The sequence below is a fragment of the Nerophis lumbriciformis genome, linkage group LG09 (genome assembly GCF_033978685.3).
Source record: "Nerophis lumbriciformis linkage group LG09, RoL_Nlum_v2.1, whole genome shotgun sequence".
In the NCBI taxonomy this organism is placed as follows: Eukaryota; Metazoa; Chordata; class Actinopteri; order Syngnathiformes; family Syngnathidae; genus Nerophis; species Nerophis lumbriciformis.
In genome coordinates, this window is record NC_084556.2 from 10,920,000 (window position 1) to 10,938,068 (window position 18,069).

General features: G+C 39.3%; 2 protein-coding genes across 6 annotated transcripts in view; both read right to left on the bottom strand.

The window, feature by feature from the left end:
* Positions 1–578: 578 nt before the first annotated feature.
* On the bottom strand, positions 579–13,938 carry ncbp3 (nuclear cap binding subunit 3). The gene is made up of 13 exons (XM_061962600.2): positions 13,682–13,938; positions 9,544–9,609; positions 9,373–9,478; positions 9,166–9,291; positions 8,978–9,097; positions 8,782–8,912; positions 5,815–5,923; positions 5,628–5,727; positions 5,424–5,533; positions 4,794–5,097; positions 2,005–2,153; positions 1,758–1,937; positions 579–1,472 (listed from the first exon to the last, which is right to left on the bottom strand). Exons 1-13 carry the CDS (start codon positions 13,862–13,864, stop codon positions 1,183–1,185), a joined length of 1,974 nt encoding a protein of 657 aa, XP_061818584.2. The 5' UTR covers positions 13,865–13,938; the 3' UTR covers positions 579–1,182.
* A 306-nt stretch (positions 13,939–14,244) lies between these two features.
* The window catches only part of LOC133607713 (rap1 GTPase-activating protein 2-like), a 45,958-nt gene continuing 42,133 nt past the window's right edge, over positions 14,245–18,069 (bottom strand). For all 5 annotated transcript variants that reach the window (XM_061962598.2, XM_061962597.2, XM_061962596.2 and 2 more), the window contains 5 exons: positions 17,057–17,144; positions 16,924–16,990; positions 16,710–16,780; positions 16,585–16,617; positions 14,245–15,262 (listed from right to left, as the gene is read on the bottom strand). In XM_061962598.2, the coding sequence (XP_061818582.1) occupies positions 16,606–16,617; positions 16,710–16,780; positions 16,924–16,990; positions 17,057–17,144 (238 nt within the window). In that variant the 3' untranslated portion in view covers positions 14,245–15,262; positions 16,585–16,605. The remainder of the gene's footprint in view (positions 15,263–16,584; positions 16,618–16,709; positions 16,781–16,923; positions 16,991–17,056; positions 17,145–18,069) is intronic.

The following is an 18,069-nucleotide window of genomic DNA, read 5'->3' on the forward strand; positions in this document are numbered from 1 at the left end:
AATCGGAGACATACACATATAAACTATATTATATACCTCTTCAAACGCAACCAAATTAGCAAAACTAGTTTGGAAATACAAGTGAAACTTAATATATGAATAATAAAAAAACTCCCTACACATTTAAATGTTTTGTAGTAGTCGCTGTAAAGCCTCCCGAACACGTGTTTTCATGTCGTTACCTTGGACAACTACCGTACATAACACGTGGACAGCTTGTTGTAAACTGTACTCGCTTATACATACTGTATATAATTTTTTCTATTAGTCCACCTCGTATCAATGTGCTAATATTGTAAATGATCACGTTCAAGTACATTTAATAACCTTGTTTCGTTCCGTATTAGTAACTGGTTTTAATATGCTGCCCCCTATCGGAGTGTGAAGACATTTTGTCCACTTTATTTTAATTTCACCTTTACATACCCAGTAAAATGTTCTTATCAATCTCATCAAAACTAAGTGAAAGACAAATATAATAATTTTATGATCGAAACATGATTTTGGTTTGCTGTAAGAAAATTGAACAAAGTTACTGAGTGACCAAATCATGTTTGAATCCCAGACATTACAAACGGTTCAGCAAAGTCTTCATTGTTTTAATGGGTTGATTACTATCAATTGTAAGATGATTAAACAACACTCTGCTTTGATAAAGCTGCAATTTGCAATAAAGACAAACAAGCGTCTTGTGATGGCAAGATGTCCTTCAGACTTGATGTGGAGAAGAAAATGAAGCTTTATCATAATGGGTGCAACAACTGAGAAAAGTTGTCTTATTTTGGTATTATTTTACAAATAAAGTAAACAAGGTCCCACTTGAGAAGCTGCAGTCAGTAATATTTCACAGGTGTGGGTAAATGATTATCTTATCAAAAGGTTTACAGCTTTTTGTCATCAAGACGAACGCAATGGGAATGTTTCTGCGCTGAAAACGTCATGTTCCATCAATGTCTCCTGTACAAAGTGATTTCAACATACAAAAAAGTAAAGTTGAAATGTCAGCCTAAACAAATATTGAATGTTTCTTATTAAAATAAACACAAAAACAACACATTACAGAAAGGCCAGGGATGAACCTCAGATGTCCAGAGGGAGGAGAAGTCCAGAACCTACTCAGTAATCCATCCATGAACAGGTTTTTCAAACTTTTAATCGGGTTTTCACACCCCAGCATCCATTTCAAGCGTCCGAGTCCTCACTGCTGTCTCGGCTGATCTCAATCTGCAGTGACGGCAAGTTGTCCAGCCGACTCTTTTTAATTTTGTGAGTAAGCCGCTCCTGCTTTTGTTTGATCATGGCACCCCACATCTTCTGCAGCGTTGAGTCGTCCTCTTCTTCGCCTTCTTCCCCCTCTTCATCTCCCTTTTTTGAATCTCCCCTGTGTCTCCGCGAGGACGAAAAGAGGCCTGAAGACCCGCTGCTGCCGACGCTGTTGTTGTCAGCGGAGCCCAGTCGACTCCATAGGCTGCCTGTAAATAAAACAGGGTAGGGGTTACACAAAATGAGCCTAAACTGCTGCCGAAATTGGTGACATGTGAATTGAAGAATAGACATTAAGTTGTTTTCATAAAGTGCAGATCATTTCTAATATGACACATATCTTCTAGAAAATAACATGTTTTATAGTGTTTTGCTATTTTCCAGTGTCATTACACCAGAAAAGGCCCCCATTAAACAAATAAAAACTCACTTTAACTCAAAATCTTGGCAGAGTATGAATCATTTACAAGTGTAACACACGGTCATGTCCTTACTTGTTTTTCTGTCTTTGGATGACTTGGAGGAGAGACCTTCGTCCCGTGTAACTGCACCGAGTCGGCGGTGCACGTCTCTGATTGGTTCTCTGGCAGGGGGCGTGTCTCTTGGGGGGACAGGGGAGGGAGAGCGCTGCCTGTCCGGAGAGAACCGCCTCTTACCGAGCCGCTGCCGTACATCTAAATATAAAACGGGGAAAGAAAATGTCAGTGTGCTATATAAAAAGTTTAATTGTCACGAGCGAACCTGTCTTCCCGCTGGTCACCGGTGGGAGGTGCGGTCGCTGCTGAGACTGCCCCTGTCGTTTCTCCTCAAGAAGCTGCCTCACGTCGGTCATCTTGCTGGGTGACGGGGATTTAGGCCTGCTTTGCGATGCCGATTCTCCTACCCGGTTCCTGCATGGGGGTCAATTGAAATAATTAGATGATACTAGCTGGAATATCGCAATGCCAAAACAAAATATACCCCTAAAAAGCAGTCCTTATGTTATGAACTGCAGTATGGATAATCATTTCAATCATTTTAAGCATGTTCACCTTCTAGCTTGTGGATGGCCATAATACACCTTACAAAGTGGGTGCCAACTCCTAATGCAAGTTGACTAAGGCTGCAAGCATTAATAGATTATTTCTAGAGGTGCAACAATTGATCGATATATCAATAGATCGATTTATAGTCCCAATTTTCAAGTATATCGATCTGTGCTCGGCAAGTTTGCCTTCCCGAAGAGCTGCATCGATCCAGGATTGTTTTAAAAGAGAATCGATACATTTTATCTATACTAGAAATAGGAGAACACTGGATTTGAACGGCAGACTTAACATGAAGTTTAACACTTTTAATAATAAAGACGTTAAACGTTAAGTTTATTTTGCCCAGCAGTGGTCGTGAATGGTCATAAACGCCACAAGACAGAACCAGAATCAGAACCAGAATACCTTTATTATCATTGTATGGAAACAACGAAATTGGACAGCAATCCAGCCCAGTGCTTTTAAAACAAACCTACATAAAATAGTCTTAAGACAACAACAATAATAGAACAATTTAAAATTTAAAAACATAAAATGTTAAAAACATATTGCACAGCAGATCTCTATCAGAGGTAAGCAAGTAATAAAGTGGTGAGTGTTCAGGTAAGTGCAGAGTTTAGGGCAATACCAGCTCTAGGATAGAAACTGTTTTTCAGTCTATTTGTCCTTGTTTTGATGGTCTTATAGCGCCTCCCTGAAGGCAAGAGTTTAAGCCAGTGGTGACCTGGGTGGGATGAGTCCCTGAGGATGCTGTTTGCTCTCCTGTTGCAGTGTCTCTTATACAGGTCCTCTAGAGATGTAAGAGGACATGCAGGGATCCTCTGGGCCGCGTTTATGACGCCCTGTAATCTCTCTCTCTCTGCCACCGTGCAGCTAGAAAACCACACGGAGATGCTGTAGGCCAGTATTGACTCAACAGAGCAGCGATAGAAGGACAGGAGCAGGTTATCAGCCAGATCTATTTTCCTCAGCCTTCTCAGAAAATACAGTCTTTGCTGACCTTTGCTGACAATAGTGTAATATCTCTGGAATGGACAAGTGTGCCTTTAAGAGGTGGTGCTGTTTTGTGTGATGTGGGTGCAAGAATGGCAGAGTAAACTGGATCGCGCGAGAGTTAGGGAGTCTGTGTTTTGAATGTCCGCAGCAGCTCTTGTTTGTATGTTTGACTCCCTGAGTTTGTTACTGCTTGTTGTTAAGCGTCTAAGAGTGTATATCCGACCGACTCTCTCCTTCTCCACTGCGGGGCATTTCAATATCATAAATTACAACAAAACCTTTCAGATACAGCACAATTGCAAAACCCACAACGAAGACAAATGACACAACACAATAATAAAGCGGCAACACAACTTTAAGCCACAAAAGACGCAACCGACAAAACGGAAGTGACAGCGGTGCAAGATACGGCGCAGAACACAAGGAGAAGTCATTTTATCAGAAAGAAAGAAATACAAGAGATGGATCAAGGAGGCCATGGAAATTAGGAAGCTTAGGGGCCAACACCATCAACAGGGATGAGGACATGCATGTTTCCACACACCTGAGACGCTGTCAGTCATCGGCGACGCCAGAGCGGAGGGCAGATACTGAATGGCCATGTCGGGGAACCTTATTTATTTACCTGGTATATCTACTGTTAAGATGTTGGTTACTGTAGTTTCTTTTAATGTGTTTGAATGTGGAAAAGGTGAGCAGAAAAGATTTTCTCTTGTTGATTCAACCTGAAGTGTTGGTTGCACCTAATTCAATAAAGATATGAATGCATTGGCCATTCGTGCCTGCTTGTTTGTATCCATAATTCCCTGACAAGAAATAACAGGAATAGAGGAAACTTCACCTGCAGTGTCCAATATCCAGTATTTATTTCACAGTCACACTGGTTGATTTTTTTTTGCTAAAATGTTACTGAAATCTCACAGAGTCATTTTAGATCGTATCGTAATAAAATGAGCAAAAATTAGCAACAACAAAGATCGAATCGAATCGTTACACTACTAATTCATTCTGATAGAAAAAAAGCTTTGATTTATACTCTGTTGCTTCAATTAATTGTTTAATAAGAATAAAAATGTATAAATTCAGGCCATACGGAGTGCCCAGAACCTTAAACACGCAGACATAGTTTCCCTTCGGCCACTGCAATAGCGCGCACAAGAGAGCGGTGGTGTGAGGGTGCGTAATCTGTGTGGTGACTAATGGCGGAGAGTTGTTTTTTTTTAACACACATGATAAAAAGTGCAAATCGAATGAATGGGAATGTGTATTTATTAGAAAAAAAGAATAAAAGTTATGGCAAGTATACAAGTTCATTAAAACAATTTCCCCCAAAAATACGCAGTGGGGCTATAACGCGTTTTAACCGATTACCCAATCATCTGAACAAACTAACAGATTACTCGTTGCAGCCCTAATGAAAGTTAAAAAAAATGATTTGATATTGTTAGTTATAGTTTTTGTACAATCATGGTATCAAACGAGAACACAACGGGATGCATGACTCACCGAATGCTCTTTAGCTGTGACTCCAATTCGTCGGCGTACATCGTCATCTTCTTGCTCTTCTTCGGCGACGGCGTGGAGATCATCTTCAGCTCCAGGTCGTAGTCCATCTCATCCGATTCGGACCAGGGCGACGGGGAACGCTCCACCCTGCTACGAACTCCCAAGCGTGTGGCGACACCCCCACGATCACCCCTCTCCTTGTACTCCACCACCCGATCGTCTGAGTCCATGTCCTCGTCGCCGTGTTCTTCATCCTCTTCCTCCTCCTCCTCGATGGGCTCCTCAGGCAGATTGACCAGGTCAGCTGAAGGAGGGGGGGAGGGGGTCAGTTGGAAAGACAATTCTCTTATGAATATGCTTGTATGCAAAAACAACAAGACCAACTTTCATATCATGCCATGATGTTTTTATAGCAGTTCCTCTGAGGTTGTGTGTGTTTTTAGTTTGGCCTTGCGGGTAAATGCTCTCATGGGAGATATAATGCCCATGAGCCACACTGGCTGCTTACCTCTGATTTACAATTTCAAACAGGGATCTTGCAAAAAAGCTACAACATAGCCTGATGCTTCAAACTGAAACTACTCAGCTGCTCTTCAAACATGCACATAAGCTTGTTTTTTGTGTTTTTACCAGAGTGGCGGTGTGTGTACGGCGGCGTGTGTCCCATGCTGTCTCCTATTAGAGGTGTTTTACTCTTAATGACATCTCTCTGGACTCGTTTGTTGTGAAACCTTCTCTTCCTAGGGGTGAAAAAGCACATGTAAGATACACCTACTATTAAAGTCGCTGGATTATTTGGAAAGGTCTTAGATTTGGTGATACGGTTTCACCCACCAAGAGTTGCTGAGGATCCCCTTCATGCCACCGTAGTTTGGGTTCCCGTACTTCATGTAGTATCGACTGCGCCGGGCGGCACCTAGCTCCTTCTTATCATCTGAAAAGGAGGGAAAAAAATATATCTTTACTCATTTTTAAGATTGTATTGTAATAACCTAGTGGCAAAATGATATGTGAGAAAGACCTTCTGTGGCAAAGCGCAGGAAGAGTTTGTTTCCTTTGAAGGGTTTGGTCGCAGGACGCAAGTCGTTCCTCAGAAGAGACTCTCTCTCGTCCACTGACAGGATGTCCGCCTTACAAAGAATATTCATGGACACCATTAGTGTTCACACCTGTGTCCCAAAGGAAATAACATGCTCCAAGTTGTTGCCTTCAGGAAACCTTCATTAACTGTACATGTAGGCCTGGGCCGATAGTCAGTGAATCAATTAATTGAACAATAAATTAACTCAATAACTTTGCCTTAATCAGTAAATTGCCATGTCCGTGTGTGTGTTTATTTTCGTCTCTTGCTTTCAAACAAGGTGCAAGAGGGTTCCCGCTGTGCATCTATCTCAGCAACTGAGCATGTTTATTTAATAGCAGAATTAAATGAACTAGTGAACGCTCTTGCCAGTCATCCACATCTTAAGTCTCAATGGGCCGAGGCGGGACAGCTAGCCCTCACTCACAGGATGCACAGACAGAGCACCTCACTAGACGTGACTCGCTAGTGAGAAGCACCACTTGGTACCAAAAATTAGGAAGAAAAAGGATGATTACAAAGCCATATGTCCGGTGTGGGAATATTTCGGCGTCAAACAAGTGAGCAAGATGAGCCCATCGAGACGGACGAAAAAACAACAACAAAAAACTGTTACTGAGGAAGATATAGCATGATTTGGTAAGAGAAGAACAGGCATTTTATGTTTTACTTAAACGCTAAAATAAAGATATAATTGAGGCAGCAAACTAATCAAAACTCATCAAGTACACTCTCAAACAATTCCAAAATACACTCATTGATAAGTCTTCAAAACATGTTGAGATTTAGGCCATGTCCACACGAACACGGAGAGTTTCAAAAACACATATTTGGTGTTAAAACGAACTCCATCCACACAAGTGTAGTTTCAAAACTGCATACACCTGCTGTCATGCACATTTTGTCCAATCAGAAGCCTGAAAAAAGCAGCCACTGCTGACTTGGCATTACAACTCCTAATATGTTTATTTTTATATACTTTAAACGTACAATGACATGTACATTATCTTTAAAACCAGCCTGCACGTACACAGAGCCCTTAGAACATTATTAAAGAGCGAATGCACGCCTGTGCTGCTGAAACCCAAAACTCATAAAATTATAACATGTTCAGCAACATGCTAATGTATTACATGTGCAATGAAATGTACATAATTTCTCAAATCAGCACGCACTAACGAGCCAAGGAAACCCTTTTGCATGTTTAAGTGCCTATATAATATGTACCGCTGCAAAACCCTTGTGGAATTATAAAGCATTTAATCATCGATTCGCTGCAGAGATGGTTGTGATATGGTACATGTGTAATGAAGTCGCTTTTTTCGCACGTGCACGGTCGCGCCCAGCTCTATCTACAAAAATGGAAGCAAGACATGTACCGGTAAGTTAACTTCATTAAATGTCGTTAAACAAGGGCAAAAACATAAGATAATGTGGAACCGTTTCTATGACAGAGCAAAAAGTTTTGCTTGTCAAAGTTGTCCCATCAGTTGGCGGTTTGACAGCTGACTATCATTAGCGCCAGCGGGAGTGTCGCAAAGCCCATTTTGATGTGTCTTTTTCATTAATGTTGAGTGAAAAGTGCTGCATGTTTACGTTGAAACATACATTAAGTCCTCTTATAGTGTGTTTAAAGCCAGCAAGGCAGTGTTGTTGAGCTTGGGAATGACAGCGCACAACCGTGACGTCATTACAAGTCTCCGTTTGTGCCGCGGAGAATTTTAGAACTCTACACTTTGGCCAGCATTTGTAAAAGTCTGCGTTTTTAAAGACAAAAGTATGCGTCTGCGTGTGGACAAGAGGCCTAAACGCAGAGATAAGTATGCGTTTATTAAGTATCTGTGTTTGTGTGGACATGGCCTTAGTTTTACGGAGGTTTTAATATGCAAAATCAACTTTTCTTACCTACTGGTACCTGTTTTTGTGTATTTAGGATAAATAAGTCCATTAACTCCGAAAACTGGAAATCAAAATATGGAATTTTGAGTAGCTAGTGACATATTTGCTTCTTGTTAGGAGTATCTCCATTTAAAGGGTAGAGATTCACCCGAGGAGCTTTGCGCGAGTCCGCCATTGTAGTCACTAAGTTCCTTATTTTTCACTATCCTCTTGTTGTGGGGTAGACTGGCGCATGCATGGAAATGCACCCTCTGCTGTTGCCATTTGGAATACAAAGTAGCGTATAGTTCTAATTTATCTCTGTCAGTAGACTCGATATAGAAGCGCTAAAAACTACAACATGGCTGACGGGGTGAAGGCACGTACATATGACCACCCACAAAACGGCACAGGCCAAAGAACTGGGCAGAAAGTGGCTTGAAAACTGTCTGTAAAACAAAGACCAAAGAGCCACGATTACGTGTTATGTAGACCACAAAGAAGTGTTTTAAATGTATTAAAAAATCATAATATGACTGCTTTAAGCTCCTTCCTACTTTCGTTTATTTTTTAAATCTTACAAAGAAGTGTCTTTTTTATTATATTATTTATGTTGTGGTCTTTTAGTGATTGTATTTATTAGCATTTTTTAAACAAAAAAATATATATTTTTGATGCTGTGACTTGATTGCAGGTTTAGCAACAACTGTATTAAGAACTGCACTTTACCATTTCTTTTGAAAAAAAAAAAAAAAAAATTTGTTATCCATTTTAAATATATAAGGCTCACTTTCATTATATTCTGTGAAAATGACTGATTAGATAAAGTTATTTTTCTCTTCTTTTCAATAAAGAGTTTAGTGCCGTAATTATAATACCATATTGTGATACCAAAAAATGTTGATATTTTTGCCTAAGGTTAGTCTCTCATATCGGCCCATACCTACTTGTATGACAGTTAATGATGTTAAAATGTTATTAAAATAATTACGTAGCCTACATCTTGAAGTAATCTCGTTAATCTTTTACCTGACCGGCCTCCACTTTGGTCTTTTCCTCCCCGTCGCTATCCTTTGCAATCTCCTCTGTACTCTTCTTTGCCTCATTCACCTCCCCCTCTTCATCATTGTCCTCGTCATCTGACCCTTGATCTTGATGATCTGCGAATACACCAGACATGTTCTTCCTCGTTCTGGTTTGGCTAATTGTTACCCACCCTTATTACCTTTGCTGGGCTTGCCCGTCTGAGTGGCGGTATCTGTGGCCGCCACATCTGGGTCGGGCATCCTGCTGGTGTTAATGAAAGCTCTGGTGGCTGTGTCATCATCCAGCCAAACCACGTTGCCTAGGAGACCAGCAGGTATTCGTTTGGCTATAAGGGTGTGGAGCAGACGGGGCCAGGAGCGTACTCACAGGAAGTGTCATCGATCCATTCGATGTGCGCGGGGGGGTATTCCTTAAAATACCCAAACACGTCCTGGGTGCTCATGTCATCAACGCCTGTGATGTAGAGGGCCTCTAATCGCACGTTGGGGATCGCTGAAGGTAGATTCAGAAAACAAGATCGTCAATAGCACCTCAAGATTGTGGCGGTCAGATGAAAGCACCGCCTCCTCTTACCTTTCTTTATAGCATCCTTGTCCAGGAAAACGTTTCGTTGAATGGTGCTCACCTCGCCGTGGAAGTGGAAGCGCCGCGCTCGCTTCTCTTTTTTCTCGATGGCTTCCTAGACATAACCAAAGTGTCAAACGGCACTGCACACAGGGGGTATACATGTAGAGCATTGTTCACCTTGGAATTAACGTCAATGCCAGTGATGAAAGCTCCAGCTTTGTTCTCGTAACGCCTGCTAGTATCCTACAACCACAGAGAAAAAGCAGTCTGTTGTTTCCAAATAGAAAACACAAGTCAATGATAACGATAACTTCCATGAATAAAAATATAAATTGGGGCTGTATAGCTCGGTTGGTAGAGCAGCCGTGCCAGCAACTTGAGAGTTGCAGGTTCGATCCCCGCTTCCGCCATCCTAGTCACTGCCGTTGTGTCCTTGGGCAAGACACTTTACCCACCTGCTCCCAGTGCCACCCACACTGGTTTAAATGTAATTTAGATATTGGGCTTCACAATGTAAAGCGCTTTGAGTCACTTGAGAAAAAGCGCTATATAAAATGTAATTCACTTCACTAAATCACGTCAGCACAGCTCGTACTCGGTAACATTAGAAACATTTTGGCATAACATATATCCTGCAAACGGTAAAAGTTAGGCATTCAAAAATAAAAGCATGCGGTGAAAACAAGGCGGTGCATCGTTGTCACTGCAGGTGAAAATGGTGACACAGGGACGGGGCCTGACATAATTATTTCGTCCAACCACCGCAATTGAGAAAATTAGTGCGAAGGAGAAGAAGTGGACGACTGAATCAGAGAAAAAAAGGTTAAACATATGTCGTACCGTAAGCAGTCATACCAGCGAGTCTGTCCGCATCACACAAGCTGCAGCCAGTGTCAGCAGCATGCAGCCACAAACATCCAAAAGATGAACATTTCTCCATTAAAATATGAAGAAGACGCTGCCATGACGTTTTTCAATTTGTTCTTTCTCCTAAACTAGGGGTCCTAGAACTACGGCCCGCCAGCGTTTAAAATCCGGCCTGCGGGAAGCCCCAAGTTAAAAAAAATATATACCGGTATATATATATATGTATTTTTAAATAATTTTTTTCTAAATCTGTCCTTTCTAATCCATTTTCTACCGCTTACTCTCAGGGTCTCCTAGCCACTCACAAACACACAGCCCGGCCCCCCGCCAATTTTTTTTAACCCAATGCGGCCCCTGAGTCAAAAAATTAGTCCACCCCTGTCCTGAACCAACAAACTGGACGGTTGAGCATTACCTTTGGTAAACAAACAGCCTACTGTCAAATCTAACCTCTCCGGTCCCTCACTTAAATCAAATGTAAATGTGCAACATAATCAACGATTTCCTAGTTTCTATTGTGACAAGACCACAGAGAAGCAGCCCATAGGAGACACTGCTCCCCAAAGTAAATGCTGAATAATATCACTACATGTTTTTTTTTACAAAACTGCTGTAGTTATATGCCGCGACCGCCCTCGTCGTTTGCCAAAATGACCAGCATCTGGGGTAAGCACATGCCATGACCGCCCTTGAATTTTTATTTGTTAATGAACTAGGGATGTAACAATAAACAGTATAATGATAAGTCGCGATACAATTCCAGACGGTTAGTAATACCGTCTAATTTTTGAATTACCGAAAAACTGTCATTTATTAATGCATTTTAGGCAACACGAAGTGGAACTGCACTTTTTTTGTTTTTTTGTATATAATTTACAATCCTTATGTAAGACAAGAACACATGTTTTAAATTTGTATGCATTGTAACTTGTAAAGAAACGTTAGCAAATGTCAGCTAACAGCGGAGCTAATGGGAGTTTATCTTCTTTGCTTATAAAGCACTCTAAAAAACATCCAAAAGCCGACCATTGTTTTATATACACAGTGTAAGTATACATGTAATGTAGTTATAGGCATATTCATAATAACATGTAACTATTATGTATTTTGCTCATTTTAAGCGGTGTATTCATTTCACAGACAATCACAATCTTCGCTTTTCCCTTCAACAACAACAACAACTACAACTACTACTATTACTACTACTACCAGTAGTAGTAGTAGTAGTACTCATAGCAAACGTCAGGAGAGACAACAAAGATTACTTTGGGACAAATGATGGTCCAAAACCTTATATTTTTTAGCCTGAATATAAGCTACAAGTTGAGCTACAAGTTTTAGAAGTTGTGTGCTAAACAGATCCAGCTTTAGAGAAACACTAAGCATCATGTAGCAATATTGCTAAACAAGATATACAACCTAGAAACATAATGAAACAATCATGTTCATTTCTTCCCGTTTAGATGAAGAATTAACCATAATCCTCAAAAAGGTTTTAAAAAAAAAACATGCCATAAACAAGTGTCTTCTTGTGTCTTTCTCGCCATCACCGGGTGTAAATTGGACGTCAAAGTAGACCAACTTCTCTGTTTATGGCCACAACCTTCTACTATCCAGGTACTTTATTTTATTATTATTATTATTATTATTCAGTCAATGGTCAACAAAATAAACAAACAGTTGTACATTCATAGATTGAAAAAGAAAATGTTGCAGACCGACAGGGTTTAGGCTGAAGTTGAACACTTATTGCGCCTAACCCTATAAACAATGTCAAGTACAAGATGAACTTCTGAAAATTATGAAATGTCCTTTGTACAACATATTATAAATACACATTATACACAACATAAACACAGTTAAATCATATACACAGTAAAGGCATGTGAAATATCCTTGTACACGTGTTGAACCTTTGCACCAATTATATACTATATACAAACAATTATACTTTCATTATCATTTATATCTCACATTTAGTTTTTAATTAACATTGATCATAGTATTAACTACAGTGTTGATTCAAGAGTGATATATTTTTTCAAGACATTGGTCTTAAAGTGTTTTTTAAATGTGTGAATGGAACTGGAACATTTTAAGGAATCATCCAAGCTGTTCCACAGTTGAACCCCCCAGACAGAAACACATCTACTTTTTAAGCTCGTTCTTATGTTTGCTTTCTGAAAGACAGCTGAACCTCTGAGGTCATAGGGATTCTCTCTGGGTTTGAACCTCTCCTGTAGACACCGAGGCAGCATATGGTTATGAGCTTTGTACGTCAAAATAGCAGTGTTGAGGTCAACAAGATTGTGCAGTTTTAATGGTTTTAATTTAATAAACAGAGCATCGGTATGGTCATGATAATCCGCATAATTTACAATTATTTACAAGGTAAGAGGCATAATTTATAATGTATATATAACTTTTATCAACTCAGAGGCGATGCAGCGGCTCAGTATGTTAATATAGCTGCATAAGCTATAATTTGCTCTTTGGTGATCACGGCGCAACTAAAAGTCGTTTGTCTGTGTTAACGCTTATAATAACAATATTGCTAATACTTGGTTAATATATAGGTCACGAGATGTAAAAAATTGAGTATTGTTGGCGATTTTTGGAGGTCTTTATGGTAAGAATAGTGTTCTCACATTGTTACCCGCCTCGTACTAATCACATTTTACAAATTAGAATATGCCAAACGAAAAACGTGTTCTTGTCTTACATAGGGATTGTGAATGATTCTAATAACAGTACAGTTCCCCTTTAAAGTCCCATTTGTCCAGAGAAAAAATATATTAAAAATATATTTTATTCCCACTGCATCATCATTTTAAACAAAAGAAAATGAACACATGTGCATATTTTACATCCCTTAATTTGTGTCATTTTATTTTGATTTTGCATCTCCTTTTTTTAGAGCCCGTTCAAGATGAATTGCTATTTTCTTTAACAGAAAATAAAGGTTCTCATAACATATCGTTAACCTCTGGTGTTAGTCACTCCCAAGTTTTGAACTGAGCTCACGTGCCAGCCAGGCAAATTTGAAAACAAGTTGACTAACCTCGAAAACTTGCAAATACTAATAATCCTGCTAGTTTTGAGAAAGCCTACTAAGGGACACTTGGGAACACGGCAGATTCGACCTTGCTATGGTCCCTGGTCAGTCAAGACCGGGGGCTGGGTGTCTTTAGCATACACATTTCTATTGCGAGTTTGGTGGTAACTCCACGAGATGCTAACAGCAACAAGTGACAGAAAGGCGCCAATTGCGCATTAAAGTGGCTCAAACAAGCCACCTCAAGATGCACTAGAGTGATGTTTAAAACGTCCCCGTTACTGTTCCCGAGCTGGGAGTCTCTTGTACCACAAGCCAGCTACCCCGCACCGCTGCCCGGGACTAAGAAGACACCAGCGCCGTGTCTGATCAGGCCCCAACCCGGACACTCACCGGCAGCAGCTCCTTCAGGGATCGGTTGACGGAGATGTCGTCGGCCTCCACTTCCCCCTCTTCCACCTCCATGGGTTCGGCCCCGCGGGTACCCCCGTCGGATTCGGAGTCCGACTCTGAGTCGGAGCGGTCGGAACCGCTGTCCGATTTCACCGATACCCGCGAGCTGCGCACCGCCGCCATGACACTGCTGCGAACAACGGCTGCTGCTGCTGCGGTTGGTTGTTCCGTGGTGCTGCTTCTTCTTCGTTGGTGTTTGAATGTTGCGTTCGGGGATCGTGGGGAAATCGGGTGCAGCACATTTCTTAGGTTAGCTCATATTAAACAAAAATGTGATTTACTTTCACAAATTGAATGTAGCATTTTATAAATAAAATATATTTCAATCAAATTGTTTTACTCAATGTTATTACGTTTTACTTCAATCAACTGTTGGAAATCCTATTTTTAGTCATACCATTGAACGTAACAATGACTATCATTATTTTCTTACTTTTATTGTTGCTTGGTTTGTATATATTTAAAATGTTTCTTTTCCACAACGCATTTTGTATTCATGGAAATAAACAAGAACGTTTTTTTTATTGACAGAAAATACACAATGTAAGAGAAACAATATATTGTGTCAGGATGAAAGGAAACTGGACAGAAACAAACATGCTACATTTGATCATCTCTTGAGATGGAGGAGACAAATGCATGGACAGCATTCAGGAACATTAGAGACTTTGTGCTTTCAGTGCAAAGACAGCTATATATTTTTAGCATCATTTATTGTACACATATAACACCTATAAGCATTTTAGTGCAAAATCAAACATGTTTATACCCCTTCTTTTGGTTTTTTGCTTTAGACGGCAGTTTAACGTGTACAGTAGATTTTGCATGATTTGCAGCACAGTGTCCAACAAGCGGATTCAAAATAAAGCCAAATGTTCATTGCAAATCAAAGTAATTAAATGTGGAAAATATTTTTTTTCTTTCAAATTTGTATTTGTACATCTTGTTAAAGGAACTACATTTTAATTCTAAAAGACAAAAATATGGCCATTTGCCATGGGAAAGTGCTGCATATTTATGTTTGTATATTCTACACAAAAATAAAGTTTTCCACCTTCCTTTCTTGCCGTTATCCCTGATTATTCAATATAATGCATTAATCTACGGCAGTTTTACTGCTATTATCAATGAAAGTTGTATCTTATTTTTCACTTAAACACATTTAATACAATTATAAGGTTCTGTGACTGTCCACTGATGTAATTTTTCAATGTAATCAAAAATCCCTCTTTTCCAGTTTACATTTCCCACGATGCAACTGGATAGGATCTTTGCTTGGGCCTTTTCAACTTGGTCATCAGTTAATTTACTCGTCTTCAAACGGCTGAGGTGACGACGACGCTATTTTGACATCATCAGAGTTTTTCACACCTTAAAAACTCATAAAGTTGCCATTTCCGTGGACCAAAATACAATCTTTTAAAATTGATAGAATGATTCCAGCCACATAGCAAAGGTCTTAGCATGTGTGCTGTGTCTTTGTCCTTGTCTTCAGTGATTGTGGCTGGACACATTCAGGTTCTGAAAATTAGATGTCACAATAGATGTCATTACCAAAAAGACATGGCATCTGAAAACTGATTTTTACAGTGGAGTTTAGGGAGAAAGTATGCAAAAGTACCGGTATACTAAACTTTTGAACACTGACTTGAAAGGATGAGGAAATTACATACTACAATACAGATTATTTTGTAAAAATATTTAAAATAAAATCAAAATAATATTAATATTAATATTTTAATTCATTTATCTTCTTCTTATTTTTCTAGATGATGACAGCCCATTATATAATGGACCACGGCACATTCTAAAAATAGAATTATAGAAGGAAAACAACTATAGCAAAAGTGGACAAACAGACCAAAAAGCGTATTTTAACAATAAATTGTTGAAATGTTGATGCTAATAACACAAAGCTGGCATGTAGGCTGTTTTTTCTTTAAATATATATAACCTTTTAGCATATTGCATTTGTTTTTGCCTTTTTAACAAGATAATACACGACCCAGTACCTAAGAAACGATCCCAGTACTCATACCAATTTTCTGTACTTGTGTGTGTTAATAAATGTTAATTGTTTAATAACAAAATCACCTTTTTAATGTTACATTTAAAAAATAGCTGATTATGATAACTGTGCTGTCCAGTCTCATTTGCTAGTATTATAGAGTAGATATTACATGCAGTTGCAATTCCAAAACGTTAGATGGCAAAAGCGGCTATGACGTGTTGCCAAGCTAGGAAGTAGCCTTCAACATGAAGCTGAATGTGCCAATCTAGTCTTATGTTGAGCCCTACACAGTGTGTGTACTGTAAGTATTGCGCTTATTACACACTTGTTGTTTGATTGTAACATGCATCTTAGTTTGTAGTTTTCATTACATAATTTGGAGGTGTTAAAATTGCCATGCAAATTATTGATGCTAATCACAAGGATGTAGATGGCAAATCATCAAGCTGACACATGTTGGAAAAATTAAGCCTTACTTAATGTTTGAGTGTTTTCTAATAGACATACTTGCTTTGTTTGCATGAAAAATTGCAAACGTATCTAAAGGCAGTATGGCTGAGTCTTCAATGAATGCTGTTTAAGTGATTGTTTCCTTGCCAAGAGTCGGTATTTAGTCTGTAACCGGACATGATTTCACAAGCAACAATCATAATATGGCACCGTTTGATTTTTTTGGAATCGATCAAATTCGGTACCCATCCCTATCTCTGAAAGATAGTAACAAGTACATTTCAGACACTGTTTCTGTTTGGTAGGTAAGGATAGGACAGGACAAAAAAAAAAAAAGAAAAAAAAAGAAAAGATGAATGGTTACAAAAAATTCAGTACATACCTTTTCTTTGTCCATGCATGTCTATTGTCCTGTCTAACAGCACAGTGGAAAACAGAGTTACAAAGTCAATAAAAAGTCAACAAAAAAAACAAAAGCATTTTTTTTAGTACACAACTGTGACTTACTGCACTAGAGTGGCTCAACTTGTCAAAACGAAACTTGAGGTTAGCTCGCGGGGAGTTTTTGTTTTTCAACTCTGAAGATATGGAAAAAGAGACATGGAAAGTGAGGATATCAAGTGGCTGTAAGAAAACCCATGCAGAGCTAAATGAAACGGTTCATGTAAATATTTGTTATAGTTTGTCAGCGTGTGCGTGCAGCGTGACATGTTGTGCTTACCCGTGGGGCTTCGACAGATAATGAGCGGTGTTGAACTTTGACCCTCTCCTGTCACAGGATGGACAACCTACACACCCAAAAATTGTTTAAATAAAGGGAAAACATATTTATTTTATGGTGCGGCGTGTCTCACCAGGTGAGTGTCGTCACCAGGGAGGCTGAAGCTGCACGTGCTGGAAGTGGATCTGGAAATTTTACTGCAATCTTTTTTTAAGCAAATTCTGCAATAAAAAAAGGACAGGTGTTTTATGATGTTGATGTCGCTTACGGTTCATGTGGAAACTTCAATCATGAGTGTCCCAACTTAAGAGTGTTTTGAGATAGTAGCTGTCTTTCGGCTAATTGTTTTGCTTTAAGTGGCAAGCAAAAATTTGAGTTACAAACATCCTCACCATTCGTTAGTGTAGCAAATGTCACAGTGGACCCCACAAAATCCCCCCAAAACACCTTGTCTTACTTGCTAGCATTAGCTTATAGCTACAGATAGACATAAGTCTGTTTTTTTTAAGCATGGGAAAGAAGAACGTGAGTGTGAGGGACACTGCTAAGAAGAAGTGGATGATATTAATTGAATTAAATAAAAATAATCAAAAACATGACTTGGTGAGGCAATTCAAGTGTAGCACTGCTAGTCTGCACCATACTGAAGCAGAATGAGTCTACTGACAGCCAAGGTTGTCAAAATAATATCGAAACGGCTTCCTTTATCCATTTAAATATGGAGAAGCTAATGATAGAGTGTTTGATGGAGGAGCAGCTCGAAGAAAATGCGATGTAAATCCACTCTCCAAGGTTAATGCTGTACATTATTTTACTTCATAAAACTACTGTAGTTGTTAGTAGTACATTCTATAATATTTTGTATATGTATAGGGTGTATTTAAAAAAAAATTAATATATGTTATCTAAAAGTTAGTTTTTCTTTTTAAAAGGCATGTTACATATAAAATGGTGCTGTTTTGGAGGGGCAAGCACCAATTAAATGGATTTCAATGAATTTTAATGGGAGGTACAATGATTTGAGGTACAAGTGTTTTGAGTTAAGAGCGCCTTCACGGATCCAATTAAGCTTGTAGTTATAAATAAATGATAAATGGGTTGTACTTGTATAGCGCTTTTCTACCTTCAAGGTACTCAAAGCACTTT